This window comes from Pholis gunnellus (assembly GCF_910591455.1).
Source record: "Pholis gunnellus genome assembly, chromosome: 8".
Lineage (NCBI taxonomy): Eukaryota > Metazoa > Chordata > Actinopteri > Perciformes > Pholidae > Pholis > Pholis gunnellus.
In genome coordinates, this window is record NC_136534.1 from 22,342,832 (window position 1) to 22,370,802 (window position 27,971).

The window sequence follows — 27,971 nt, forward strand, 5'->3', positions numbered from 1 at the left end:
GTTTATCGATGAAAGACTGCTCGCACCTCATATGGGTTTTACTTGACGTTTTTTTCGGTTTGTTGAGTTGATCAAGGTAAGAAAAATAAAAACTTAACGGCACTCCCAATGGCACATTTTCTGCTGCGTGTAAAGGAACGGGGACTGAAGTGGCGCTCGCTGGTGAAACTCGCAACTTTTTTTTCCAAAGGGGTCAATACAGTCTGACGGTTTGTCTTTGGTAGCGTTTCCAGATGTTGCAGCACAGTAGAGGTGTTTCATACCGGTCTAATAGCGGTCGTAGTGCATTAGTTTTTGGGCCGGCATCAGCCGGCGTTAGTTTCTGGTTTCTCTGTGAACAGTGAAAGAGGGATGCCAGCGTGGCCCTCGGTGGCTGACCGTCAACTTTGATGGATGGAAATAAAAAATGAAAAAAAAAAGAAGTCTTTGAACTCTGTTACAGTATGCCGTGCCATTACAAGGCGTGCGATATTGCAGGTTTATTTGTTATAGCACATGTTTTTTTTTTTGTGAATTACATTTTTGGGGACATTTTTATTATTATTATTGTATCTGCGCCATGTTAGTTCTGGTTCTTTGTTATTTTTCCAAGATTCAAGATGTATTGTAAATGTTTCTAATAAAACAAAAATGAAATGATCTCCAATTGAAATGGTTGCATTTTTTCATCCAAAGGGAAGCTTTCTTGGCTTAATTGACTATTCAGATTTTAATCCCAATGATCAGAGGAACAATACATTTACAGTAAAGATTCAGTTATTAAATAACAGTGGACATTAAGAATTATATAATGCATTCATTCTGCCCTCTACCAGATTCATTAATGGAAAAAAAACAGCTACTTGCAGCCTTTATTGTTTCACAACATCTTAAGAGAGACATGAGAAGAGGCAGGCTATAACAAAGGAGATTTATTTATACATATGCAGTCCAAATATACATATATTAGAATAAATGTTTAAAAAGCCCTAACCTACACCACCCAGTTTGAGACCTGTGAAGTCAACAGAAGTTAGTGTTTGTGTGGAAACACGTAACCAGGATAAACACCATCTGTGTGCGTAACCTTTGGATTTAATTAAGCCCCTCCTAACACTACCATCCCTTTCCTCCATCTATTAAACTATTAGATCCTAACAAACCCAAATCCTGGCTCCCGAATACAACCCCCCTGCCCCCCCTCCACAGGAAATACAGACAAGTGAGAGCGAGGGCAGACCTCAGGGAGATCCCAGAAGGCAGAGTCCTGTTCCAGTTACATACAGTGTGGAGAGAGACAGAGAGCAGTAGGTAGCAGGCAGTGGAGGATTTCACTTACAGTAAAACAAGCCATCTCGGGTACATCAGAGACCACAGTAGCAGGGCAGGGCTGAGTGCCCTCACTAACTCATCCCCTGAAACATTATCCATCCATCTATCCCAGCAAGCAGGCAGCAGAAGCTGCTGCAGCAGCACAGGGTTGTCAATGCATTTAAACCAACTCCCTCGATCTCTCCCACTGCACCCAAAGGTTCAGGGTTAGGGGTGAGACGGGTACCAGGAGAGCCACTGTGAGGCGGGTTAACCCGCTCACTAGTGATGCAAGCTTTGCACAGCGTTAACTCTCAACGAGACGGGATCGCCGCAAGAGCGTGACTCATCTGTAGCGTGCAGAGTGTGCACAGCGCAGGAAAGCCTTCCAAACAAAGATCAAAAGCATTTAAAAAAGGAAACTACATGTCACTGGTAGAGAGGGATGTTGGTGCTCTGAGTGGAACACAACTTCAATCAACCAACTTTGACCAAATTCCAGCATTTACATTTAGGGAAAAGAAAAGACTTGAAACCTTGTTCCTGCATTAGAGAGATATGATTGTGGGCATCAAAAAGCAAAGCGATCAGTGTGGAAAATCAGAACCAAATAGTGTTAAATTACAAAACTGTTTGGCCAGAGACGACTTTAATCTAGTGTACAATAAATATCGTAAGGGACATTATGTTTTCTAAATATTATACATTTAAGCAGAATGGGAATGACTGCGGCGACAGAGTTCAGTCTTCTGGATGTGGATTATTATTGCCCAGTATACCGGTGGTGGGATTGTGAGATAAAGCGGTTACTGGCTTGTAAAATAAGAGCTTTCAAAAAGGGAGGACAGCTTTGAAAGACAGAAATCGTGATGAGATACAAAAGGGACCTCATAATGCGTTACAGTTTTGTCAGATTGTGAATCAGTTGTGATCAAAGGCTGAATGCACTCCGCTGCATCTCACCCGTTTCCTTTCCATCGATTCTAACCCCAACCCTCACCTCCGTCTAAACTTCTCCTCTACCCCTCCTTTACTGGTCCCCCTCTTCAGAATGTATTAAGTCGTCTTAAGAAGACAATAAGCAAATCAGCCCCAGCACAACTGTCCTTGTGTGAAATGGTAATCTCTACCCGTCTCTCCATTCTCCCTGTCCACCTGTCTGTCTCTGTTTGTCTATCTGGTTGTTTCTCCGATTGCCTGGAGGTGAAGGAGGAGGTCAGCGCTGAGGCCTCAGTTGCTCTGGCAGCAGACACCCTTACTGGCTGAGTTTTGGGTGGGCTCCACCGTGATGGGCACTACGTTGGAAGCCGGCGAGAAGTCTGAGTCAGTTCGCCCTGACATCTGCCTCTGTGACACGATGTTGTAGATGGCTGTGATGGAGAGAAGGGTGAAAGGGAATGAGTTATGTGTCGATGCTTCGAAATCCAGCCAACAGTGGGACATATTGTGATAAGGACAAACAGCACGGCGGAACTGAACAACAACTGTTCTATCCAGACTCCTGGCAGCAGTGAAGGATTCTTTCCTTCCTAAACTGGCATCGTTATGTCATGTGGCAGTACCGCGTCTCATTTCAGGCGTTCCCCAATGCTGCAATATGCAATACAGTTTAAATTAAAAATGTTAATACAAATATTATACATCGAGGGACTTGCGTCTGTGACCCTGCTTTCTTGTGCTGGGAAGAAAACACAATAAAGTCACATATTTAGCAGACAGGAGCTGTTCAAACACACAGGTGACCTTAAAAAAGGGGAAATTCTCCATCTTTTATGTGGACGTCTAATTAGTGTTGGTGGTCAATACAGTCGATGGATGCGATAAATTCCTCAGTGTGCGCTGTATCGACCAAGAAAGCGGCAAAATCTGTTCTTCTTCTTCCTGCGCGTTTGATGTGGCCGTGATGTAGAAAGAACTAAACGCAACTTCAGCTGTGATTTCTAGTTCTGGGCTGTGAGGAGGAGGAGGAGGAGGGGGAGGGGGGGGGGGGGGTCTATATGCCTGGGAGAGGACAGCAGGATTAGTGCAGAGCCCGCTCTGACTTACTGTGACAGTAACGCTGGGTATCGGTACTTGATACCTTTAGGTGTGGACTAAAATGACCCAGAACCCGGTGGTATCAAAACAACTATTTGTCTGGTTTTGCAAGCAGCCAATCAACTACTACAACCGTCCAGTCTGTGGCGTTGATAGGTCGAGCGCGCTGTCTTTGACGCAGTTGGAAGTTCAGCGTGCTGAGATTCCACTAAAACGTTTGAAAGTATGGCTATACTACACGCCTGTTGAAAATAAATGCGTAGTCGTTGCATTTTACGCAACAGAGCGCTTTGATTCACATGATGGGCATCGAATGAAGTATGAAATAAAGTGATACCCATACCAGTAGAGCCCCACTGTTACATGCCGCAGCTTTAACTCTAAACTACAGCCAGATGTGGAACATAACAGTCCTGAAATAAAGACTGCATATTTAGAAACAGAACTCCAGGCTGGCTGTGACATGACGCGTCAGGTGGAGAAACCATGACTCATTACTACAGATCCTACACAGCACGAGCTGCCACGCCCACACAATCCACGAGGACTCTCTGACCTACGATCTGTCTGCTGCTGATATCTCCACACATGTGACATCTTCTAAAGTTCAGCTCCAACTGGCCCGCTAATGTACGGCTAACTTCCTCTCTTCTCCTCCCTTAACGAGCTAATTAGCTGCGTTAGCTGAATGGAGGCTTGTCGGTTTGATGTTTTTATGAATTAGAAATCACTGATAAAGCCGCGGTGTGGGCAGAACGTCTCAAACGGCTCAAGCTGAGGCATCTGAACATGGAGCAGAAGAAGGATATAAACGGTAAGTGGCGCAGACTGACTGGAGCAGTTGAAGTGGAAGCACCACTCGCTGTTAGACTGCTCCTTTATGCTCTCCAGGGGTGGACTCGGTCAAAACAACTGCTGCTGCTGTTTTCTCCTCCATTGTACCAAATCTTTAAAATCTAATGCACTTGTTAGTGCGTCTACATTCCTCTAAGGGGACTCTGTTCATAGCTTGATTAAACATATCTGTGAGTGTGAACCAGTATCACAATGCCTTTCTTGAACAGAAGCATTTGGCACAGTGGGTCAGTGTGGATCTGTGACCACAAATGGAGATCATTAGCGGTTCGTCAGTGATTGTCAAACATCCCAGCAGCTCTCAATAGGGCCGGTTGGCTGAGTGCTCTTTCATGGAGCCAAACCATCATATTTCTTCCGTAGAACATAGTCGGGTGGTGTTCTTACCACAGACTGCCCACCAGTGATGGGCATGGAAAACTGATGAGATGGATTTTGCTGCCATCTAGTGGCAGAGGATGAGTGCTGTTATGTAAACCATCACTGGAAATGTAACACTTTCAGCCAAATCAATATACAGTATGTGTGTATATATATATATATATATATATATATATATATATATATATATATATATATATACATACATACAGCATTATCATTTGATGGCTTAGGAGCTTCAGGATCAAATGCACTCTAATTTGATTCAAACATGAACGAAGAAATGAACACAAATGTGAAACCCACCTGTAAGAATAGTCTGGAAAGCCAGCTCCACATTAGACGAGTCCAACGCTGACGTCTCCAGGAAGGACAAGCCATGCTTCTCTGTAACACACACAAAATGTGCTTTATGTTTAACTTTTATAACTCCACTGAGCTGAGGTGTGTTGTTGTGTTGTACTGGCATTACCACTGCACTGATCCAGGGATTGATTTCTTCTGCATAATGCACTCACTCCAGGGTTCCCCCTAGAAGCGGAGTCACTTCAGCTGCTTCCTGTTTGATCGCTCACAGTGAACTGCTTTGTACTTATAGAGAGATCTAATGGGTTGTGCGACAGCTGACTGGTCTGCTGTTTATTTACAACGTGATCAAATGTAATGATGTAATGATGTTACTCACAAAGACAGAATAAAGAATATAATACAAACGCTTTGTAAGCAAAGTCTGCTGGGATACAACTGCTATTAAAAAAAGGTAATGCTTCTGTATTACATAGTGTATATAGACTAAGGCAGGATTAATCTGTATTCAAATAAGGAATTAATGGTTTCTTCTATAATTGTAACTATTTTCCATTCATGTGTCCTAATGCGCCAGGACCTTGAAACCAAAGCAACTTGATGGAATTCAGCCATCATTCATTTTATCATTCATATCATTATCGTTTCTTAACGTGAACAATGTCAAAACATCTTCCATTAAAAAAGGTCTATATTTTTTATGCTTACTTGATCTGATCAACATGACATGGAACTAAGAAACATGTCTCATTTCTTGTACGTTGTGATATCCAAGTATAAAGGAGAACAGTTACTACTATCGTAGCTGGAGCGATCATGTCCTCACATTGGCGTGAGTGAGACATCAGACTGGTCCACTGTCGCTGTTCACTTCACTCGTGGCCTTACGACACACTTTGCATGGACGTGTCCGCCACCGTGGTCTTTATGTAAACTAGGCTTCATAAATGACGTTTGTGGAACAGAAAAACAAATCAGTAAATTCAGAACGCACCGAGAGGCACCGACAGTATTTAACCAGCAACGAAAATGATTCTTTTCACTCCAATATGAATCAACAGGTCGTCCTACCGAGAGTCATTTAACAGTCAAAAGAGGTACAACGCCGATTCGGACCCGAGCCAATAAACTCAAGGTCATCTAATCTAAAATAACAAGTGTGCGAGAGTCAAAAGGTGACAAAATTGTACCGCAAGGCTGACCGTAACAAACAGACCTGCTCTCTGAAACAAAGCCTTGAGATTCTCAGAGGGGCGAGATAAACGGAAGTTGAATTAATCTAAATCTAAAGTACTTTTGACCTCGAGCTGTGCTTGCTTTTATATACTCGCAGTCAAGTCAAGGACATTTGGGGTAAAATGCCGTACGCTGGGCAAACATTTCTAACACGGGTGTTCCCAGCGGTAATGAGCGCACAACACGTATGTTATAAACACGCAAGAGTCTAATTAAAGCAGCTAGGGTTCAGCTCAGTCCATCTAGGCTCATTATCATAACTAACCTGGTGATTATCTGCCTGTGATCACACACACAATCAAACACACACAATGCCATCACAGGGACAATACCTGCCAAGGCCTTGGCCTCTTCCGTTGGCACCGCCCTCAGGTGGCGTAGATCACTTTTGTTGCCCACTAGCATGATGACTATGTTGCTGTCTGCGTGGTCCTGCAGTTCCTTCAGCCAGCGCTCAGCATTTTCGTACGTCAAGTGCTTAGCGATGTCGTAAACCAAGAGGGCTCCGACTGCTCCGCGGTAGTACCTGGACAACACAAGAGGAGGCGAACATGAAATAAATGAAGAGCAGAAAACTGGTTCTTGCCGCAGCCTGTTGATTTCAGGATTCTTGGCGGGTGTGTCACACGGGCTCGGCCAGCTTTGAAGCTGAGAAACACCAGAAATAAAACAGTAAAAGCTCCAAAAAAAAAACACACTGCAGACAAAGATCATAAGACAAGTGAACATTGGCTGACATTACTTATTTTTAATTGAAGACTGGCTCTAAAATCTGCTTCTCAATGCCTGTGGGGGGGGGGCTTTATACAGCACATGGCAATGCCTCAGGGCTGGTTACGCCATTGAGGCAGACTACTAAAAAGGACAAATGTTGGGACGGGAACTTGACGGAGAGACGAGGAGGAAGCTGTGATTAACGAAACGCTTCCTGCCCTGAGGCAAAAGGCTGCATTTTGTAGTATTAATCACTTCAGAGATCCTTCTAACTATTTTAGGAATGATGATTCTAAACTGAATTCGTGGAGGGAGGATGACTCTTGGTTGGTTTACAACCCTTAACCTACAACCCCAGACGTTCATAATGCAGTGAAACATCATGAGACTGTGAAAATTTAAAAAAAAAAAATGGCACAATGCACATGCAAGAGGAAGCAGAAGAGGCACTTATAGGTTCCTGTACTCAGTATCTATATCAACATGCTTATTGGAGCAGCTGCATGTGGAGCTGTGTGTCTGCATGTATGCTGGACTTAATTAAAAGACCCATTATTGTCTTCAAGAGAGCATGTACTTGTGTGAAGTGGTTTATTATCACTGCCTATGTGTGGAAGTGAAAGCCTGCGACAACAGACACCACAACAGCGTAATGGAGCTCTAACAAAAGGCTTCAATGATTACTGTACTCACGCAGAAGTGATGGCTCGGTATCGCTCCTGACCAGCTGTGTCCCAGATCTGAGCCTTGACGGTCTTGCCCTCTACCTGGATGCTGCGTGTGGCAAACTCCACCCCGATGGTGCTCTTGCTCTCCAGGTTGAACTCATTTCGGGTGAAGCGGGACAGCAGGTTACTTTTCCCGACACCTGAATCTCCAATCAGCACCACTGCAGGGGAAAAAGAAAGGGGGGATTTGGGACAATCATCATCAGTTACAGGGTTTATTGTAGACTCTAAAAGAAGTTACATGGAACAAGATGGGTTGACTTTTTTCTAAATCAAATTTGATCCGCAGTATTATTAGTTACGCTGCTCCATCAATGACGCATGTGTGTGGCTCCCAGCCGAAGTGGAGCAGAAACTCCGGGCACGCCCACTGAGCATACAAAATACTGGAACCATCTGATCTTTTCAGGAAACACCAGCAGACTGAGAGCAGGTGAAACCAGTGATTCACTGCAGTTTCACCTGCCAAATGTACTTCAGACTTAACAGTATTTGACTGTAAATACATTTAATGTTTTTTTAAATCATCAAGAGAACTGAGACAGATTATATACAGATTATATACAGATATACACATGGTAACTTAAATTGATTTGTTCTCCTTCCGTTTTAAAGACGTATAATCTAAATTCAATCTAAAATGTGCAGACATCAACGCCTTAAACTGAGCACTCGCTCTGGAGCCGAAACTCTGCTGAAGTTTGTGCAAAAGCCAAGCACTTCCTCCAAATGACTTTAGCTTTGGGGCCACCATTCACACTTCCCAAACAAAGCATACAAATCTATTAAATCCAACATAAACTACTCTTGTAAAAAAGGCCTTGCTTTGGTTTACATACAAACGTCAGCAGGGTTTTTACTGACATGGCGTGAGAGCGGTAAATGACTACATTTACAATGTGGAGCTTTTCCTTTAATGCTTAGTGCGTAATCACGACAATAAAAACAGGAGCTTTGATGCTGCGTTTCCTCCACTGGACGCCCTCTTAAAAAGTACTTTAAAAAGGCATTATTAGGGCGAGTGTTTATCAGAAAACTACTTCCACAATTGTCAGGTGAGTCAGTGTGTCAAAAGGAACCAACCACACCAGCACACCACCGGCACACCACCCTGCTATTATGAAATAGGAACTTGTTATGGAATGTTGAAATTGCATTAACAAACCGACCACCGTGTCTACACTTGCGTTTAAGCAATACTGCTCATTCTAAAGGGAAACTGTGTATCAAAGTTTGTCTGTGGTACTATGGTGTAACGGGCACAAGTAGAAACCCGTTCTGATTTAGACTTTTAAATAATACAAATATGGGGCACCTGTGAGGAACTCACATACCAGCAGTGTGGCTCTCCTACATGCCTGAAAAAAAGGCAACATTGTCATTCTCCATATCGCCAAAGACAAAAGATCTTGGGTGGAGGACATAAACCATTATGCAATCATGTCAAGGTGCTCTGCCACGAGACGGCTAATATCATGGCTGCACAACACGCCCATTCACTATTGTTGGGTTTGCATTCTTCAGGTAAAAAGATATATGACACCTCTCTTTTACATTGCACAACACTGCACCCAGGGATCTAGTCCAGCCTGTGAGTGTCCGAAGGTACGGCAGAAAATAAAGAACGGAACTAAATAATACTGAGAATCTGAGTCAGTGTCTCGGTCTGTTCGGTCAGATTAATTGATATCTCCTGAATCCCTGTGAATGGAATAACATAACCATCACATCCTCTCCAGTGATGTGGAATTAAAGCAGTGTATAATGCTGGCAATCAGCAAGAGACCCTTAAAGTGGGATAACTATTGTCTCACCAATGCTGCATTAGTGAGATTTAAAGCATTTAAAATATACATAGTGTATATCCACTAAAATAAGCAGATGGCCTTAACATAATATAATTAGTTGGGCAGTGAAATGTGCCTTTAAATCCGAAAAGAAGCTTTGTGAGAAAAAAAAAAGAATTGAAGCAGTTTGCATGACCAAATACCCAATATTAATGCTCATACACATCACTGAAATGAACACGATACAGGTATGCTTCAGCAGGATGACTACCTGCACTGATGTCTCTCCATCAGTCCGGTTTATGTGACTCACTGACACCTCACCCAACTTGACTCAGGCTTTCTAACAACAAGGCACAAAAGTAGGAGGTTGTAGGAACAAAAGGAGAGTCATGACAATAAGGTTGAGCTCTTTCCTGGTTTCGAGCAGACGACAGAGAAGGCGGCCGATACCTTATCAGTCTCCTTGCACCGCTGCTGCACACGATTCAGACAAATTTGCTATTTGGTCACCAAGAGTCATGTCACTTTATCCGAGAGTGAGTGAGTAAGTAAGTAAATCTCGTCTTCTCTATGCTCAGGGACACTGTGGCCACAAACACGCACATACGTACACACACTTCATGCAGGTATTTCCAGTTTGACAACACATGCTTGTTTGGTGTTCTATAATTGAACAGACCATGAGCACTTCATTTCCGCTTCGCTTGTGACAAGATTCAACTATGAACTACTTGTTTTGTACCAGGTAGCCATTAAAAGGAACAATCACTCTCCGCCCCCAGTATACATTATTAGTATATATTGATATCTATGAATGAGGCTTATGATGTTTACTGGACTATATATTGAGAAATGTTGAATATTAAAGTTAAGGTGGTGGAACAACTGGATGTTAGTGACAAAAGAAGAGATATTTTTTTGCCAAAGTAGATTCAAACTACAGGTACAACATGAAGTCCTCAGGTACAAAACTAAAGAACCCAAACTCCATTTTTTTTCACCATGTATGGATGGAGGTTGTTTGGATTTGTTGACCTGCCACATATTATGACCCCCCCCCCCCCCCCCCCCTCCTCCCCCCTATTGATTAACATCGCATCCCCCCAAAACATAATTGCATCATCGGCCTGCAAGATGACGACTCTACTGCTGATGCTGCTTTAAACATAACGAGTACTTATAAACTGCCTTTATGAGCTGTAGCGCCTATGTCGAAATAATACGTCGTCAGTAATAGTTGCTGCGAACAGCAGGTGCCTTTGTCTTCAATGTCGCGCGACACCTTGTCGTTAGGCACGCGGGTCAACACCTTTAACAAGTCGGCATCAAATGGCTCACAGGTGAACGGCTTGGTGTCGAAGTTGAGCTAACTAGCTTAGAACACAAACAGCTACTCACCTTTAAAAAGATAGTCATACTCGTCTTCTCGGTTGGTCATAGCTTCTCTTCTTCGGCGTCTCTCTACGTATTTAACTCGAAGTCGGAACACAAAACTTAATGGTGTATTTCAACTACTACTTCGTGTACGTACGTTAACGTTAGTTAGCCTCACGCGGAAGACGGTAAAGTCTCACTCAAACGACTAGTAACGCTAAAAACATATAATGTCAAATGTCAAAAAGAATGTGACACTGCTGCTTGTTATCAAGCATAAAAACATCCAACGGCAACTGGTAGCTGAAAAAGTTTCGGCTCGTCTGTCTCGCCCTCTGTCACTTGCCATTACCGAGGCTGCGACGTAACGTCAGTTTCTTTTGTCCCGCCCCTCGCTCGCCTCCTACTGGTCAACAGCTGATGGACACCTGTCACTGGGATCGACTGTGATTGGTCCGCTCCGCTGTCGGTTATTAGTTGTGCGGCTGTGATGACGTATGCGGCCCCCAGGCCTCAAAACAGGTAAAGTCGAGCCGCAGGTTAATTAAGCAGCAGAGCAAAGCCCAGTTACAAGTGGTATGACAAATATCTCACTGCAGCAGCGCGTGTCGCAGCAGCCTAGTACAGTACACAAACAGTGGTACAACACAGCAGGCAATGGAGCTGATCAGGAGGACAAGAGAAGACACACTCTGAGTATATAAAGACTATTGTTCTGTTTGGGGGTCCATTGAGACACTGGGCCCAGTTTAATAACTCAAAAATACAGAGTTTTATTAGCTTTGATACTTTGTTACTTTTCTTAAATCTATGAGACTTGCTTAGAAACATGATTTTGAACTGACTCATGTTGTTGTATGCTGTGTAAAATTGGTCATTAGTTCTCTCAAGTAAAACATGGTTAAATACACTGTAAGTACTCTATATCTGTTGATTTTTTTTCACAGCACCAGCCAGCCCAAATCCATATATATACCCAACAAATATTGAACAGTACACAATAATGCAGAGCTGCAATGATCCGATGAATCGATACGTCACGGAAAAATTAGTCTGCAACTATTTTGATAATAAAATAATTGTTTTGTTATGTTTTTAAATAACAGCAAAATGCCATTTCTACATAGGTCCAGAGGAACCTGAGGATGTGATGGTTCTCTTTGACATACATGATAGTGAACTTATTGGGTTTTGGACTTTTGGTCAGACAAAACTAAATATTTTTAAAGTTTAAATCCGGCATTTTCACAATATTCTGACCTATTATTAATAAAACGGTTTATTGAGAAAACAATCCTCGGCCTATGCCGTAATGAAAATGATTGTGAGTTGTAGCCCTGAAAACATGAAGTATTCCTTTATTTGGTGGAATAACAGTGTCCCATTCACTTATTTAGTGAGCACAATACCAGGGCCCTGGCCCACCTAAATGGAATAGGGCCATAGTTAATGTTATAATGTTGTCAAATACACCTGTAAGCCTGCAGTGACTTGTCAAAATGCCTGCTGTGAAAAGGGCCCATACATTGAGGTCTATGGGCGCCAAACAGTGAGGAAGTAAAGACAATGTCCACAAAACAGGTTTATTAAATTCCCCTTTCTTCTTCTCCTCTTTCTATGCAAACAGTAACTTTACACTGACGTTCCTGAAATACAACATTGTGTGCCAACATAAAATAAAGGTTTTACCATTTCAAGTTGAAAGTTGAAGTTATTTATTTAACAAGTAAGACTTTATTGAGACAATGGAATTCATGACATTTAAAGCTATAAATGCAGACTTCAGTCATTCAGGGTATCCAGGTGGATACTAAAAGGGACATTAAATACACTGGAATTTGGATTTGGTGCTTCCCAAACATTAAAATCAGGTTGACCATGTATAAGATATTACTGTTTTCTCACTAACAACAGCACAAAAAGCAAGCTTAAAATAAACTATTGGGCACTAATATAAGAATCTAAGATGATCCTGAAATGTGGGATATAAATGAATATTAAACTAATGTACTGTCCATTATCTAGATAAACAACTATATGCATACATTGACTATGGAGTATAGGGAATAATAATACATAGTCACAATAATTGTATATATTATTGGACAATTTAAGTCTTGGCAGAAAGGGAAAGTCCCTGAAACAGCTTGCAGTCAGTGTGTAAACTCATCAATAAAATGAGACGTCACACAGGTTTTACACACTGTTGTCATGTTGTGCTCAGAGAGGAACTTTTTTTTAATCATATCAGACACGGATAACACTGACCGTCTGACACCTTGTGTTTGATAAAAGGCCACATTATATTTGTCCATGTCTTGTTTTCACCGTCTCTTATCAGTCAATCCACTAATTCCCCATAAAACTGACGGCTGGTTTGGTTTCACTGTTTACACAAATTTGCAGCAGGAAGGAAAAAACATTTCTACCATATCTCCCAGGCCTAATAAAGAGGTCTGTGCACTCATTCACTATGCGCAACGTCATTCTGATAGGGTTTCGCCAGCTTTAATTGGGCCAGTTAATCATCGCAGCACAGTCAGAAGAAAAATGAATTTAACGCTTGAAAAGGTTGCTCACCCCTGACCTATTCTGTCGAACGGAGATGCTGTATGTCTAAAAGATTTTTTTTTTTTTCCACATCTTTGCGTCTTCAGAGTTTTTCGACCTCATTATGGAGTTCCTGCAAGGTTGAACCTCTGCTGCAGCCAAGCGTTTGATGTGAAACAGTTTGAGAGAGGATCGGATCAGAAACACAAACACAAACTAATAATGTTTACCAGAGAGTTGAGCTCACCTCAGAAAACTATTTGTCAGTTTAGTGTGTGGCTGTGATTGAAAACTAACATTTCATTTGAACTGAATCGCTGCTGAGCTGGTAAATCTGACTAATCTGGTATTACTACTTTAATTCTAAACGTCTTTATCAGAGCAGACTTTTGACTAGTCGTAGTAGGAAAAGCACAGGGTGTTACGAACAACATTAACGATGGCTGTTGAAGTTTTCCATTAACTCACCACAGTGTGACAGTGAGCTAGCAATACCAGGACCCTCAGGCTGAAACTAAATCACTAATTGTCTTATTTACACCTGAGCTTTTCTTACTGTGACATGTCAAAATGTCCTGTGAGAAAAAATACCTATATCTTTTGTTAGAAGACACAAATAGCACACAGTAGGTCTCAATAAATCCTTTATTTTTCAACAGAATTTCAATAAATCTGATCCGCGATCATCAGCTGTAGCACATGCACAGCAGTGACAGCAAGACTCACAGTGCCACCAACTATAAAACAGTCACGTGTCATTTACATTTACACACGCCATGATGCATCTACGGTGCTCCAATTCTGTGCATGGATTATAAATATATCATCTTACAGGTCTCACGGTTAAGTGTTTAACTTTTGACCTATAGTCAGCAGGGACTCTCAGAAGAAGGATGTTGGACTCCAGCTACATTCATTCACATATATTAATCATCTTTTGAATATGCCATCATGCAGCTTGCACAACTTGTACACCAAAGTGACATCACTTAAGCCAAAACCGTTTATATGGTCACCCGTGGTTGCCGTGTCGCGTGCCTCTCATCAAGCTCAACACAAGGTTGTGGGTGAAGTTCACCTGTCGCCCACCCTGAGGCCCCGGGGCTCCTGGAGCACCTTGTGATCAGATGTTCCTGCAGCAGGGTTTCTCCTCCTCTGTGTTTTCTGCGTTGGAACTGTTCAAGGACACAGCACTGATAGGGCCCCGAGCCCCTTCCTTACTGCTCGCCTTCCTGTGAATCTCTGTGGCAGAAAAGGAATATATATAATATACATTCGCATTATGCCAGAATAAAAAGAAGGGGAGTAGAACAAGTACTATAAAACAAGCCAGACTTAGAAAAGGACAGCAATACATGAAAAATAAACCATTGAAGTTGTTCATGTCTATGAGCTTACGAGCTGGAGGTCTGGCTAGCTGAGGTTAAATTCAGGGTCAAAGGGTGGAGCCTTATCAAAGCATGGTTATGGGAAAATGTGTGTACCCAGTCCACATCATTAATATTTCTCAGGAGGGGAGAGACAGGGAGGGAAAGACATTCAGGGCAGCAAATAGGAGGAAACCCAGGAAATGAGCGGGGGATCCTGTCAGGCAGCGAACCGTGTCACCCTCACAGTTCGGAACCAAAAAAAACAAAACTTTCTACATTGGTAAAGAATATTACGCTCTATCTGGGTAACGGCTTTTAACAAAGTAGAAGTTAAACACATTACGATGAGTTACCTGCTAGGACGTTGTTGAATGCTGCCTCCACGTTAGTTGACTCCAACGCAGACGTCTCCAGGAACAAAAGACCATTCTTTTCTAGATAATACAAATAAGAAATTGAAATGTCACTGTTGATCTTCTCATATATAATCCTCAAAGAAATTGATGATATGGGTAGCAGTACTCTGCCCTTTAACAACAGCACGCAACGTGTCTTTATTCACAGTGACAGGTTTGGTGAGCAGACTCATTTACATTCTCTACAATCATCATACATTCAGGTTTCTATTACAAACAATGAACATACAAATGCTATGCAGAGATTCTCAGCACGGTGGCAACACTTGTTGACGTTGTACCTGCGTAGTCTTTTGCCTCTTCGGTGGGCACAGACCTCTCTGATTCCAGGTCGGTCTTGTTGCCCACCAGCATGACCACGATGTGGGGGTCAGCGTGATCGTACAGCTCCTTCAGCCAGCGCTCCACGCTCTCATAGGTGAGGTGCTTCGTGATGTCATAGACCAGCAGGGCTCCGACGGCACCTCTGTAATACCTGTTTGGAGGAGATTGACTTTACTCCTTATGTGACATTTAGGTGTGTCTTTTTTTCTGGAATGCTACCTTTAGGGACAGTGTGGCACTGCCTGTATAGTTAAATTGAGGGGATATAGTATAACAAAAGTAAGAATAATTGAATGAAGCTAAACATTAATAATCTACACACACACACACAAAAGCCTGTAATAACTGATTGTTTGGCTACTTAGTGGTAGCGGGAAAAAAGCCGTAAACACAACATTTATCTATGATCACATTTTAAGTTGATATGGCCAACTTGTTAACAAATAGATACACATTCATAAGTTAGAGCAACATAATCATTCATTCAGTTTCATGCTTTTGGCCAACTGATGAATTTAAGTCCAACATTTACCATCTTTTAGCTCTGCTTTTGTTCTCCTCCATCTCCCAAGGGAAGTATCTGTCTCTTTAGATGCTAAATGCTCCACTATGTTCACAGCTGAGTTGCTAACTGTGTCTGCCTGTGGTTTGGTGCTGAGCAGGTCATTTACAGGGGGTTTATAGCTGCTGTAGAAACGAAAAATACGCTATAAGAGCAGTGAACCAAGACAGTGAAGTTGCCATTTAGAGATGCCATAAAGCTCCGCAGAGCTGAGGGAAGTAATTCTCCCAGGCTCATCACTGAGAGTGACCCCTTTCCCAAAACACACATTTACACCATTGTTATTATAAGAATATCGATTATGGCTGCTTTAAGCATTGTCTTATATCTTCATTGAGAATAAGCAGTTGCTCTGGCTGTCAACTGAAAAAAAGGAAATGTCTGACGATTGCTCTGAATGCATGAACCAATCAATACTTCCTTCACAATTATATCTCTGCTCCACTCTTCCAGCAATATAATTAATTCCGCTTTAATAGGTTTTAGATGCTTGTTACAGCACAAATGGGAAATTCCATGGGAGTGAGAATTTGCATACTGGAATAAGTCGGCAAGTAATTACTCCAAAATCCAAGCTGTCAGAATAGAGCTAATCCAGCAGTGTAGCATGTCCTCTGATTTTTCCATGTCTTAAAAATAAAATTGACATGGTTCTATTGTTTTAAAACCAATTTCCACACTGTTAATCCTTCTAGTTTAATTAAAAAGAAGAATGAATCAGGAGCGCCCTCAGTTATAACAGACCCGCTAAGTGTTCAAACAAAGGTCTCTGCTCTAACCAGTTTGGATTCTAGTGTGCCAGTTGGGAACTGACGAGACCAGAATGTGCTGGTTGTTGATCAGGTAATGTGAGAAGAAACAGTAGGATCAGTGCCTGTCCTTGCGTGTGTTTTGGCTGATAACGACGCCACATTGATGTTGTCGACATACAGGTTGCTCAACAACGGCGGAGGAAGAAAGCAAGCATAAAATATTGATCTAATTGATAGTTGTCTTTTATTTCAGTGTGTCTGCTTAAAAAGTGAGCATGATTAAAAATAAGTGACATTTTCCACATAAAGAAATGCACATTTTGTTACCGAAAGCTGCATTAGGGAGGTTCTTCATGAACAAACACAACACTTGTATTAGTCACAAGGGAATGATGCAATGTCAACCATCATCATCTCAACTAATTAAGACTTTTAGGCTCAATTGGTGTTTCCAACACAGAACCAAGCAGTTGAGCATTCAGACATTTTAGCCAATGATGGCTGTACCATGTACAGTAGGCTAGTAGTACAGTAGGCTAGCTGCTAAGCTAAGCTAACTGACTGCTGGCTGTACCTCCATTAAAGAGAGTGGTATCGATCATCTATCTCTCAACAGGAAAGAGAATGAGCGTATGTCCCTAAATGTTGACACATTCCTATATTGTACTACAGTTATTGAAACCGTTTTCTATGAGGTATTTGTTTTTGACTAAACCTGTTTTTCCATCACAGCCACAATGCAGCTTAAGGGCGATCAACAATAAAGTAGCAAGAAATCATTATGGAATACCAAGAGAATTTGAGGTCTTTTCTGACCATGAAACCAGGTGTGTCTGCACCGACCTGGCCATCCAAAAACATTACGCAGTTTGCTGCAGCAGAATGTGAGGTTAGCCATGGACACTCACTCACTGAGCCATGCACGCACACGACCGATTGCCTCATTTTAAGGGGCTCTTTAGATGACAATGTGCCCCCAGTGGACTGAAGGGGACACGTTCACAACATCTCTCTTTGGAATTCTGTAAGTAATCAGCAAGTAATGGGGACAGTTTAACAAAAGGTGAACGGACTAAAAATGTAATATTTCATCATAAAAGAACTGCAGTAACGCCTTGAAAAACTGCTGAAAAGTAATGCACGTTTGGGCAACATTAGCCAGACATTCAAAAGTGCTAAAAAATAAAACATTCATTCTATAAAGTGTGTGTGTGTGTGCGTGTGTGTGAATGAGTACACATGAATATGCTAATGGCTGTATGAAAGCTGTGATGGATCTTGACACTCACGCAGAAGTGATGGCCCGGTATCGCTCCAGTCCGGCCGTGTCCCAGATCTGGGCCTTGATGGTGTAGCCGCTGAGCTGCGTTGTCCGTGTGCTGAACTCCACCCCGATGGTTGTGCGGCTGTCATGGTTGAACTCGTTTTTGGTGAAGCGGGACAGCAAATTGCTCTTTCCTACACCAGATTCTCCAATTAGAACCACTGCAGAGGACACACAAAACACGCAAATGTCTTGATTATAGTTCTGTGTTTGGGTTTGGTTGTTGCAAAACTAAACTGACTAACATTTCTTGGACAAAGGAGACAAGCCTCATGTTCACAGAGCCTAATATGAGGCAATCCTGTGCGTCCACTTCATCCTTCATAGAATTTGGTCAAGGCGTGTCTTTCTTGGTTAAATCCTCAATCTTAGCTGTCTCACACTGGGGGTAATTACACCATTGGGGATATGATGTCCTATTTTAAAAATAGCAACACACCTTCATGGTAAATGGGTTTAATGTTGTAACTCAAGCATGGAGAGCAAATAGTGAAGAGAGAAACCATGTTGAGTAAAATACTGGTGAAACACTGATGTTGGCCTGTAACATACTACATCAGATTATTGATCGGTCAGGAGATAGCCGAGGATCTTTTGAGGCTGTAGTCTGTCCCAGCATGAACTGGTGAGATGCCAAATCTTTAATCGATTTATCTATTTTTTTATTTAGACTGCAAGGAGTGAAGGTGCAAAGTAAAGGAAGCAAAGCACAGGCAGGATTGAAGCTAGTTGAGGCAGAGATGTGGATGCAGAAGTAGAAGACTTTGCAATCGATAATTCTCTCTCACGTTTGTCGGTAATGTTCCAAAAATTGCCTTACAGCATTATTTTCATTAATCATTGAGGCCTTGCAGCACAACGATCAGTCACGCCTCACTTGAGGTTTGAGTTGTTGATGTTTAAGAAACCTATTTTAGCAAAACAGAAGGACAAATATAATGGAATGTTCCATGTTTGTTAACTTTTCTAGAGTGCAGCCGAAAACCTTAAAACAAGTGAACCTTTATTTCAGGAAATAAAGCAGTCGCTGAGAGTGTAAAGTGATCCTAAATCAGGTGGAACAAGTCAAGCTGCCACTGCCTTTCATCTTGGTCAGAAGAACCTACTGGGTAAACAGGTCGAGAAACAACACAGACACCCCCTGTTTTTACATTTGAGTGACTAATGTTTGGCTTACAGTCGTTAGTGGCTGACTCAGAACGAAAAAAAGGCTTGGCTTAATTGGCGCAGATAGGAAAATATGACCACACTGTGAAAACACAGAGGCACTGGGATCTCTGCACAAGTGATTACGACACAGTCACAGCTTACTGCTGAGGCGTGTGAGCTTGTGAACACTGAGAAAATGATCCAAGTTCTTGTGACATCTCCACAAGATATTTAGAATGGAGTTAGGGTGTGATGATGGGAGTTAAAACAATAGTTGGGTGTTTTCGGGAAATATGCTTATATGCTTTCTTACTAAGAGTTAAATGACAAGATTCATGTTTGCAAGTTAAATATGTAGCTTAGCTTAGCATAAAGACTGGACGCGGTGGGAAACAGGTAGCCGAAGGTTAAAAAAGATTCACCTACCAACAACAGTCATTGATCAACACGTCATATCTCGTTTGTTAAATCCGTACAAAAACTGAAATGAATGAATGAAAAAGTTTTGGTTTTACTGGGAGTTATGAGACGGAGGTAGGTGACTTTAAAAAAAATATTTGGACAGAGCTAGGCTAGCTGTTTAGCGCCTTAACGCTACTAAAACCACAACTTTTTGCTTTCACATTTTGTATGGATTAGAATTATGAGATATTAAGTGTTAGTGAGTGAGCTTGATTTCAACTTTTTACATGTTGTATAAAGGTAGAAATGTTTAGTTCATAAATGAGAAATAAAGAAATCTGAATGGTGCTATTTTCATAATGAGCAATTTAATCTTTTGTTAAGGAATATTATGCTTCTAATACTTTTTCATTGAGATTTTGAATGCAGGGCTTTTACTTATAATGTAGTATTTTTTCAATGTGGTATTTTTACTTCAGTAAAGGACCCAAATACTTGTTCTACCACTGGTGACTAAAAAAGAATATCTCCTAAAGAGCCATCACATGTTTTTATTTTTAATTTTCCAAGGTCGAGAATGAACTTTGAAGCCAACATGGACGAGAGGTCCTTAAAATGCTCCAAAAAAGAACGAAATTTGAACAGGAGTTCACAAATCATTTCTTTACTATTCACCAGTTGCAGAACAACAGATACAAAGTGTTTTTTCTCCCGAACACGCGCAGACTCCCATACAGGTTGACTTACAGACTTACAGTATGGTTAACCTGAAGTCTAAAGCCACGGCAAAGAATGTTTGACAAGTTGTTGTTTTTGGGTAACTGTTCACTCTGCAGCCAGATCACTGTACTGCTTTTTCTCCCAGTGGGTGAGGCGAGAATGCCCGTCCTCCCCCTCTTCTCCTCCACTACTCAGTAACTTCTTATGCAAACAATTCCCAACCCTGGTTTCTATGGATATAAAGGACAAGAGGCCTTCGAGCCTGGTCTGTTGATTCTGAGGAAGAACTTGGAGTGATGCAGCGAGGACTAAAGTACCGCTCTGAAATCCTGGGGGACACTTTAAATAATTTAGGAGTATATATTGGACAGCAAAGTTTAATTCTTATACGCTAAATATGAATTCATGTTTAATGGACGACATTAAAACAATATTTGAGTTTTTAAAATGTGCGTTAAGGTTCACGAGCATATGCATATTAGTTTGTAAGTTAACTTTAAATATCTGGTCACTTTATATATGCAGTAGTAAAGAGGGTTTTTTGGCAAAATGAAAAGAAATTTGATAATAAACTCATAACTGCGGCATTCCCATCTTCTCACACTGAACCTTTTATACTTTTACGTCACGTTTTACACCTGTTTACATCGGTAAAGTGCAGTATACCTGTGTATGTATAACTAATTACACGTCCCTGTTTACATTCAGTTAATTCATTCACAAGTATTGTCTACCATGTATTATTTCATATATTGTATATTTATTATAGTTATCCCTATATTTGAACTTCTGCTCTATTTTATGTCTTAGAGTCTCATTTTTTACTCGCGTGATTTTATTTTTATATATATTTAATGGGCTTTGTTGGAGGGAGCCTGAGCTCTAAGATTTTTATAGCCAACGACTGCTTCTCCGTAATTGTTGAGCATGTGACAATAAATAACTTGAAACTCAAAACTTCTTCCACAATGTGCTTGTGTATAGTGGTGCAGGCTTACATTCCAAGCAAACTATAAAATCAGATTTGAAAGATTAGTTTCTCTGAGCTATCTGTGAATCGCTGGAGGAATGAAAACCTTTGAGATAATATATATCCCGCACTGCCTAGGAGCACTGCAGGAGTGAGTGTTCCTTCTTTTTAAAGGAACAGATACAACTTTTGTGAAAAAACACTTATTCACTTTCTTGCAGTTAGATGGGAGGATCAATTCATGTCTATAAACTATGAAGCTATGCATCCAGCAGGCAGTTAGCTTAGCATAAAGACTGGAGGCAGTGAGGTTGATAGACAACCAGCGGAGAATCGGCCCTACACCTCATCCTCAGTGAAAACACATCTTGACATCTTTTAAAATTCAGTCTTTGTACAGATTAAACAAGTTAGAAATATCAAGTTAAGATGGGAGGATGTTGTTGCATTTGGACAAAGCCATGCTAGCTGCTTCCCCATTTCCAGTCTTTATGCTAAGCTAAGCTAATCAGCTGCTACAAACATAAGAGTAGCAATCTTCTCATCTAACTCTCAGCAAGAGTGCAAACAGGCATATTTCCCAAAAGGTTGAAATATTTAGTTTTTATAATTATATTTTCTTGTAACCAAATCGAGAGGAGGTGTGTTATAACCTGTACTGACTGTGATGTGATGTATAGCGCTGTCCTCGACTGAAGAAATAAACACAAAGAATCATGCAAAAGCACCACTTTCCATCTTTGGTGTTTGTTTACCAGAGATGTGCTCATTAGTTTCTCGGATCGATAAAATAGTAATTAAGCATGAATAAAGCACAATGAAGGACTAATTGACTTAAGAGATCTTAGCCGACTCAGACCAAAACAACAGATTAGTCGACTAATTGACTAAGAGGGGGTCAAACTAAAGTAAACTGATAGTTGACAGTGTAGCGATAGATGGGACCTGTCTCATTTTGCAGTGGAACTCCTTGATACAGAAGGTGTTACCTTGGATTTAATATTCACCTGCAGCGCCTTTTATCAACATGGCACTTTGTACCCAAATGTCAAATCGCTGTGCCTGAACCAAATCACCTCTCTGAATGACTTTTCACTTCTCTTGTACATCTGCTAAGAGCCATCTGGTACCTTAACCAGCTGCATATAAAAAAATGATTACTGTGCCATGTAGGTTGAGTGCAGAATGAATAGAGTTAGTGGCACAAGCTGCTTCTCTTCAAAGAACAGGGCATAATTCAAGTCCAACGCCTTTCCAGCGTGGAAGTGTTTCATCTGGGGAAACTCCTGTATGAGTGCTGCACTTTGTCTTTTGGCACTGGTACAGGGCTTTAAACCAGACGTTCTATGTTACTGGTTCTTCACGGGATGCTACAGATAAACAGGAATTAAAGTACACATCCTGGTTTCAACAATAACCTGTGGCATGCTATGCACGCGTACTCCTTACTCACACAGGGACAATGTGCTGACCTGGCGATGTGATTGTAGTATCCTTCACCTTTGTAGGAATGACACTCACCTGAAGAGTTTTAACATTTGCAAAATACCAACATACAATATTCACCTAAAACAGCTGACTGAACACCCAGACAGCCGGGTATTACCATGTATTGTTCAAAATATATTGCATTCTGTTGCCACCCAGCACATGTTCCTGTTCCTAGAAATAGGCAAGTTAATAATGAACAAGGAAGTATAATTCGAAGGACGAAGGAACATCACAGCATAACTCCTTTTATAGACTTTAACAATGTACAGCGGGATCAAATCAAGTGCACTCACCCTTAAAGACAAAGTTGTAGGCCTCATCTGACCCCATGTTCTGTCCATTCAGTGTTGCCGCCCCTCAGTTTACTGCAGCGTCTCCAGCACTCACAGACTGATCTGCAGGTCGGGATGTAAGACGACACTGACTCACACCACAACACAGCCTCCTCCTCAGGTCCTCAGGCTTCAGGAAAGACAGTGGCTGCAGTTTTGACACATGAATGCCAGTCGCCAGCTTTTCTGCCCTTCGTCACCTTTCCCTATCTGAGCTAGAAAGCTGGCTTGTTTGAACAAGACATGCTGAGTGTATCTAGGTTGTTGTTCAGCTGCAGCAGGCGGGGCTTGTGTCAGGGAGTGGTGGGGCAGCTGCAGAGGTGTGTCTTAATGCGGGGCAGGTTGGACAGGTGGGTCGAGTAAGCAGGTACAGCTGAGAGGGGCCGTCAGGCGCCTCCTGCCGGACCGGTCCAATTACAGGAAGCAGGAAGCAAGTATCACGGCTCATCATCACTACAAGGGAAACGACACCCCGAAACAGAGTTCACATGGTTTTTCTGTAATATTTGTACGTTTTCATTTGTGGATTTCTATCAGTCTCTGCTTCAGCTCAACATGTGTGTTTCTATTTGATCCTCTGTGCTCACATAGACAAAGTCATTTACTGCATCTGGTCATTTTAGTATAGTATCTGTTTCAAGATGCATTTTCAAAAGAAGAGATCATTTATTTTGTGTAGTTTCTATAACTTTGGGACATGATATTTAGATTTGTCTTGTAAAACATTTTTACACTTTTATCAACGAACTGTAGTGAGTCTTACATTTTGTGTTCTGGGCCATAAATGCACCATAACGTCATATTAATAAGCCTGGTTGGCCCTGTCACTGTTTGGCTCATATTCTTATAATATTTAGCAGTAAGTCATCAAAATGTTTCATATGATTGTTGATGCTTGTCTCTAAAAACTGAGATGCAGATAAATCCTGTTTTAATCTATCAAATATAAATCTCCAACGGATTTGAAGTGATGTTATAAAAAAATAACTTCCTTGGACTATGATTGAACTCAGAATGACCAACAAAGGTTTTTTTCAGTCAACCAATCATTGGGTTGCTCAAAGGATTTCAGCGATATTCATTTCAGGTTTTAAAGCAGATGAACATGCGAACAGTGAGTCGAAAGTCTGTTCAAATTAAACTTCTAGTTTCATTCCTAGTCTCTACAGAAAGCTATCATGGAAATGTGAATACAATCTTTTTTTCCCAATAAGAGGAAAATAACAACATGAGGATGTTGAATTGTATGTACCTAATAAATCCATTCATAACAATGCTAAACTTAGTCAAAGGGTAATAATGTAGCCAATCCAAAATACATCTAAAGTGCTTCCTATTGAATTAAGATATTTATATACTCTCAAGCTTTCCTTCGCAGGCTTTTCTAATTCGACACTAAAAACACTGATTCAATAACATTTGTTTCAGACACTGAAACTACGGGTGCTTTAAAAGCCTAATCCTAAAAATAAACCTTTGAACTGATATATAATAATAGCCCACGAACACCAAGCACTCAGTTCAGAGCATAAACACAAAATAAATAAGTGAATACTAATCAAAAAATTGTTTATTTGACAGCTGTGAAACAAAATGAAGCAAATCATCTTTACTGCATTTTATCAGTCAAACATTCTTACGAAGGTTTTCCACAAAGCATTAAACTCCTCCGACTGATTCAAAATGTTAAATTTTCTGCTTAACTGCGATCAGCAAGGCTGAACTAAAACTGCAAATGAATGAATCAACAGCAGGAACAGTTGAATAATGGAAACATCTCAGCAGCAGCAGCAGCACACTCAGACTTCCTAGTGACAAATGATGTGGACTTTCTGAACACAAGCATCACAAGAGAAGACAAAGTGTTAAAAACCAAGACAAGTTATTAGTTTCAATACCATGATTATAAATACACTAACCCCCCCCCCCCCTACACACTCACTCACTCACTCATATATTAATGCATGTACAGAATGTTACAGTAGTCCAATGACCTTTATCATATGATGCCTTGTTTCCAGGCAGACAGCATCGTCAGGCTGAGCATCAGTCACTTCTCTACTATGACGCTGCTACTTGTGTTAATGGCTCCTCCAGGTACTGCACCAGCGCCTCTGCCTATCAACACAACAGACACAGAACAATGTTAACTAGAATTACCACCACAGTGACCTGTGACCACCAAATTCTAATCTGTTCATCCTCGAGTCCACGTTCGTGCCAAATTTGGTGGTGTTCACAAAAATGGGACGGACACACAACTCAGAAACAGAGTGCCTCCGGCCATGGCTGTTGCCATAACATAACAACGGCCATATTCAGAGTTGTTGGAGGTTTGAGAATCGCAAACATCAATATGCACCTGCCAATTTGTCTTTGTCCGACTTGTTGACGCGTGGCTGCATCTTGTTATTTCCTCTTCCTCTCATATAAAGTATTTAAAACTGATTTGCTGTCAGCAACGGTTAAAAAAAACAAATCTATATGCAGAACAATTTGTCATCGTAAGTTAATATTAAATAAAACTTGATTATTCCCATGGAAAATATCTGCAAATACAAGGAGTGCAAAACATAAAATTCTACAATAACAATAACATAAGGCAAATAAAGTGCAAATATATACAATATATTCAAAGCCCAAATCAGGTTAACAGTAACAGGGTTCCCACTCGTTTCTAGAGATCCTTTCTAGACATTTTCATGGATTAGCTTGTGTGACAGACAGGGATCGCGCCATCTTGTATCTTTCTCTCTGTGGAAGTCTGATTTAAAAGAAGTGCCGTCTATGACTATAACTTCTATAAAATCCTCTCTCAGCTGTTTTCCAGGACACGTGGGAACCCTGAGTATGAATCATAAAAATATAAACAGGTTAACGGATGGGATCAGTCATGGTGGGAGTAAGAGTACATATTTAATACATAACGTTCATGATTATATCCAGGATATTGCTCTTAATGTCGCACTACGTCCCGTGAGTCAGCTGTAACAGTGCGTCGCCAACCTTGATGACTAAATGATGGTATATTCAGAACCATTCCGGTGTTGAGACTTTCTCTTTTGCCGCCTACATAATGCCAATAAATGTCAAATAAAGTCACTTTGACGTGGTGGAGGTTGGGGACCCTCAAAAGGCCCCATTGCAAGTGTGTGCTTTAACCCCCAATATACAAATGAGCTTGGCAAGTACAGCAAACCACGACGAATGCATGAAACACCATGGCTGTTGGTTGTACGAGAAACCGATGACTGACTTCAGCACCGACTGCTAAAAAAAACAACTCTCACCTTGGCTTTCAGCATTCCAAAGCCCACCGTCTCTTTGGCGTACATACACAGTAGTAGGTTGGCTACACGAGTGATGGCCACTCTTCCCTCCTGAGAAGAGAGAAAAAACAAAGTGACAAAGTGCCCCAATTCACACTGATCACATACCTGAGAACAACCGCAAGTGCTTTTTCGGAGGAAATGCACTACTTACCATACAATCCATGAGTATGAACTTGAGTTTGTCTTCGTTAAAGGCCTGGTGGCCGTTCTTGTCGTAGGCCGCCCAAATGTTGCTAGCGATGGCGGCTGTCACTCGTGCGTCAGTGTCCCCGTACCCGGAGTAAGCCAGAAGTGAACCTTCATTATTCAGTAGGCTGGTGGAAATGTAAAGTTGCATGTTTCAGTATCCAGACGATGAACATGTGAAATGATTTTACTATAGACTGTCATTGTATGGATTCTACTCATAGATATTTAATTATTAGTCCTTTCAGAAATGCATCATGCGCCATGCAGCAAACGTATAAACACAACTACAATCCCGTATACTGTCTCCCTGATGGTCACAGATTGTATGCACACCACTCAGGACTCACAGGTCATGCAATTTTACAAGCTATCTGTACTATTCCAAGCTCATGTTTCTACAAACCCTGATCATAGCATATACTGTATATAAAGCAATATGAAACTGTCTGCACTATGTAATGTTGTTATGAAGTATGTTGCCCTTTATCTAAGTTTACAAATGAAAGCATCTGTAGAAATGCAGGAATAGATTAAATTAACAAATTAAATTAAAATATATGCAAATGAGTGAATCTAGACAGATCTACTTTCAGTAGTGCTGAACGATCACAAAACATGCTGCTTAAGGTTGAGCTTTACAACATGTTAAAATAATCTTATTGCAAAGAGATATCACAATAAAACATAAAGTGGTTGATTTTTACCAGCTATTTGTCTAATTTACTTGTTATCGCGTGATTATTATTGTTCGTTAAGATATTATTCAACGTTTGCAGACTTTGTTGTATTTCCTTGCTATGTCAAAAACAACAAATGGTACATTAGTTACTCCTGCACCATGTAGCATCTCGCTAGCATAGCGCTAGCTAGCTAGCTAGCTGTACTCACAGTGTGCTTTGGACTCCGTTCGTGTTCGCTTGGCTGAGAACCTGCGTTAACGCCTTTGGTCGTAACATGGCTACTTACTAACATACGTGTTATTTAATCACTAACGAAAGGCCTTTAAACTGTCAAGAACTAACTACTCAAAACACCAAGTCGAGTCAGCTGACGTTTTCTTCCCTTTCCGGTTGCGTTCGCAATGCATTGTGGGAACTGTAGGAAAAATACTATTTACTGACGTATGTACTGTTTAACGTTTGCTTAATGTGGGAAGTATTTAGTCAAGAGTGAATTAGTTTACTTGAGTATTTACATTTGTGTGAGACTTATATTTTGAGTATATATACTATTTACTATCTGTTATACCCGTACACTCACCACAGACCGTAATATTTCAGAGGTGCGCACTTCACTTTTACTGCATTGCTTATTCTGACGTCTATAGCTACTAGTCTAGTTTAATATTGTATGTGCGACATTCATAAAATTATTAAT

The 27,971-nt window shown here is 41.1% G+C and overlaps 3 protein-coding genes across 4 annotated transcripts; all 3 read right to left on the reverse strand.

The window, feature by feature from the left end:
• Window positions 1–837: 837 nt before the first annotated feature.
• rab11al (RAB11a, member RAS oncogene family, like) lies at window positions 838–11,059 on the reverse strand. The gene is made up of 5 exons (XM_079165564.1): window positions 10,736–11,059; window positions 7,513–7,708; window positions 6,438–6,631; window positions 4,870–4,950; window positions 838–2,660 (listed from the first exon to the last, which is right to left on the reverse strand). The coding sequence occupies exons 1-5, from the start codon at window positions 10,773–10,775 to the stop codon at window positions 2,521–2,523; spliced, it is 651 nt and encodes a 216-aa protein (XP_079021690.1). The 5' UTR covers window positions 10,776–11,059; the 3' UTR covers window positions 838–2,520.
• A 2,833-nt stretch (window positions 11,060–13,892) lies between these two features.
• On the reverse strand, window positions 13,893–23,340 carry rab25b (RAB25, member RAS oncogene family b). The gene is made up of 5 exons (XM_079164273.1): window positions 23,035–23,340; window positions 17,975–18,170; window positions 15,329–15,522; window positions 14,985–15,065; window positions 13,893–14,503 (listed from the first exon to the last, which is right to left on the reverse strand). Exons 1-5 carry the CDS (start codon window positions 23,069–23,071, stop codon window positions 14,385–14,387), a joined length of 627 nt encoding a protein of 208 aa, XP_079020399.1. The 5' UTR covers window positions 23,072–23,340; the 3' UTR covers window positions 13,893–14,384.
• A 1,285-nt stretch (window positions 23,341–24,625) lies between these two features.
• Window positions 24,626–27,662, reverse strand: lamtor2 (late endosomal/lysosomal adaptor, MAPK and MTOR activator 2). 2 transcript variants are annotated; one of them, XR_013767188.1, is made up of 5 exons: window positions 27,483–27,662; window positions 26,557–26,719; window positions 26,364–26,453; window positions 25,068–25,191; window positions 24,626–24,905 (listed from the first exon to the last, which is right to left on the reverse strand). XR_013767188.1 is itself a non-coding variant. In XM_079164904.1 (4 exons), exons 1-4 carry the CDS (start codon window positions 27,548–27,550, stop codon window positions 25,135–25,137), a joined length of 378 nt encoding a protein of 125 aa, XP_079021030.1. In that variant the 5' UTR covers window positions 27,551–27,662; the 3' UTR covers window positions 24,626–25,134. The 2 variants fall into 2 exon arrangements, 1 of the variants encoding a protein (XP_079021030.1); XM_079164904.1 differs by having other exon boundaries at window positions 24,626–25,191.
• Window positions 27,663–27,971: the final 309 nt, after the last annotated feature.

Coding starts and splice junctions, on each gene's coding strand:
- rab11al (XM_079165564.1), bottom strand. CDS start 10,775: ATGACCAACCGAGAAGACGAGTATGACTATCTTTTTAAAG. Junction 6,632..7,512: donor TACCGAGCCATCACTTCTGC/GTGAGTACAGTA, acceptor TGTGTTGTCCAG/GTACTACCGCGGAGCAGTCG. Junction 2,661..4,869: donor TTTCCAGACTATTCTTACAG/GTGGGTTTCACA, acceptor TCTCCATCACAG/CCATCTACAACATCGTGTCA.
- lamtor2 (XM_079164904.1), bottom strand. CDS start 27,550: ATGTTACGACCAAAGGCGTTAACGCAGGTTCTCAGCCAAGCGAACACG. Junction 26,454..26,556: donor TCATACTCATGGATTGTATG/GTAAGTAGTGCA, acceptor CTCTCTTCTCAG/GAGGGAAGAGTGGCCATCAC. Junction 25,192..26,363: donor TTGGAATGCTGAAAGCCAAG/GTGAGAGTTGTT, acceptor TTGTGTTGATAG/GCAGAGGCGCTGGTGCAGTA.
- rab25b (XM_079164273.1), bottom strand. CDS start 23,071: ATGGGGTCAGATGAGGCCTACAACTTTGTCTTTAAGG. Junction 18,171..23,034: donor CTACAACTTTGTCTTTAAGG/GTGAGTGCACTT, acceptor TGTCCTCTGCAG/TGGTTCTAATTGGAGAATCT. Junction 14,504..14,984: donor ATTCAACAACGTCCTAGCAG/GTAACTCATCGT, acceptor TTTCTGCCACAG/AGATTCACAGGAAGGCGAGC.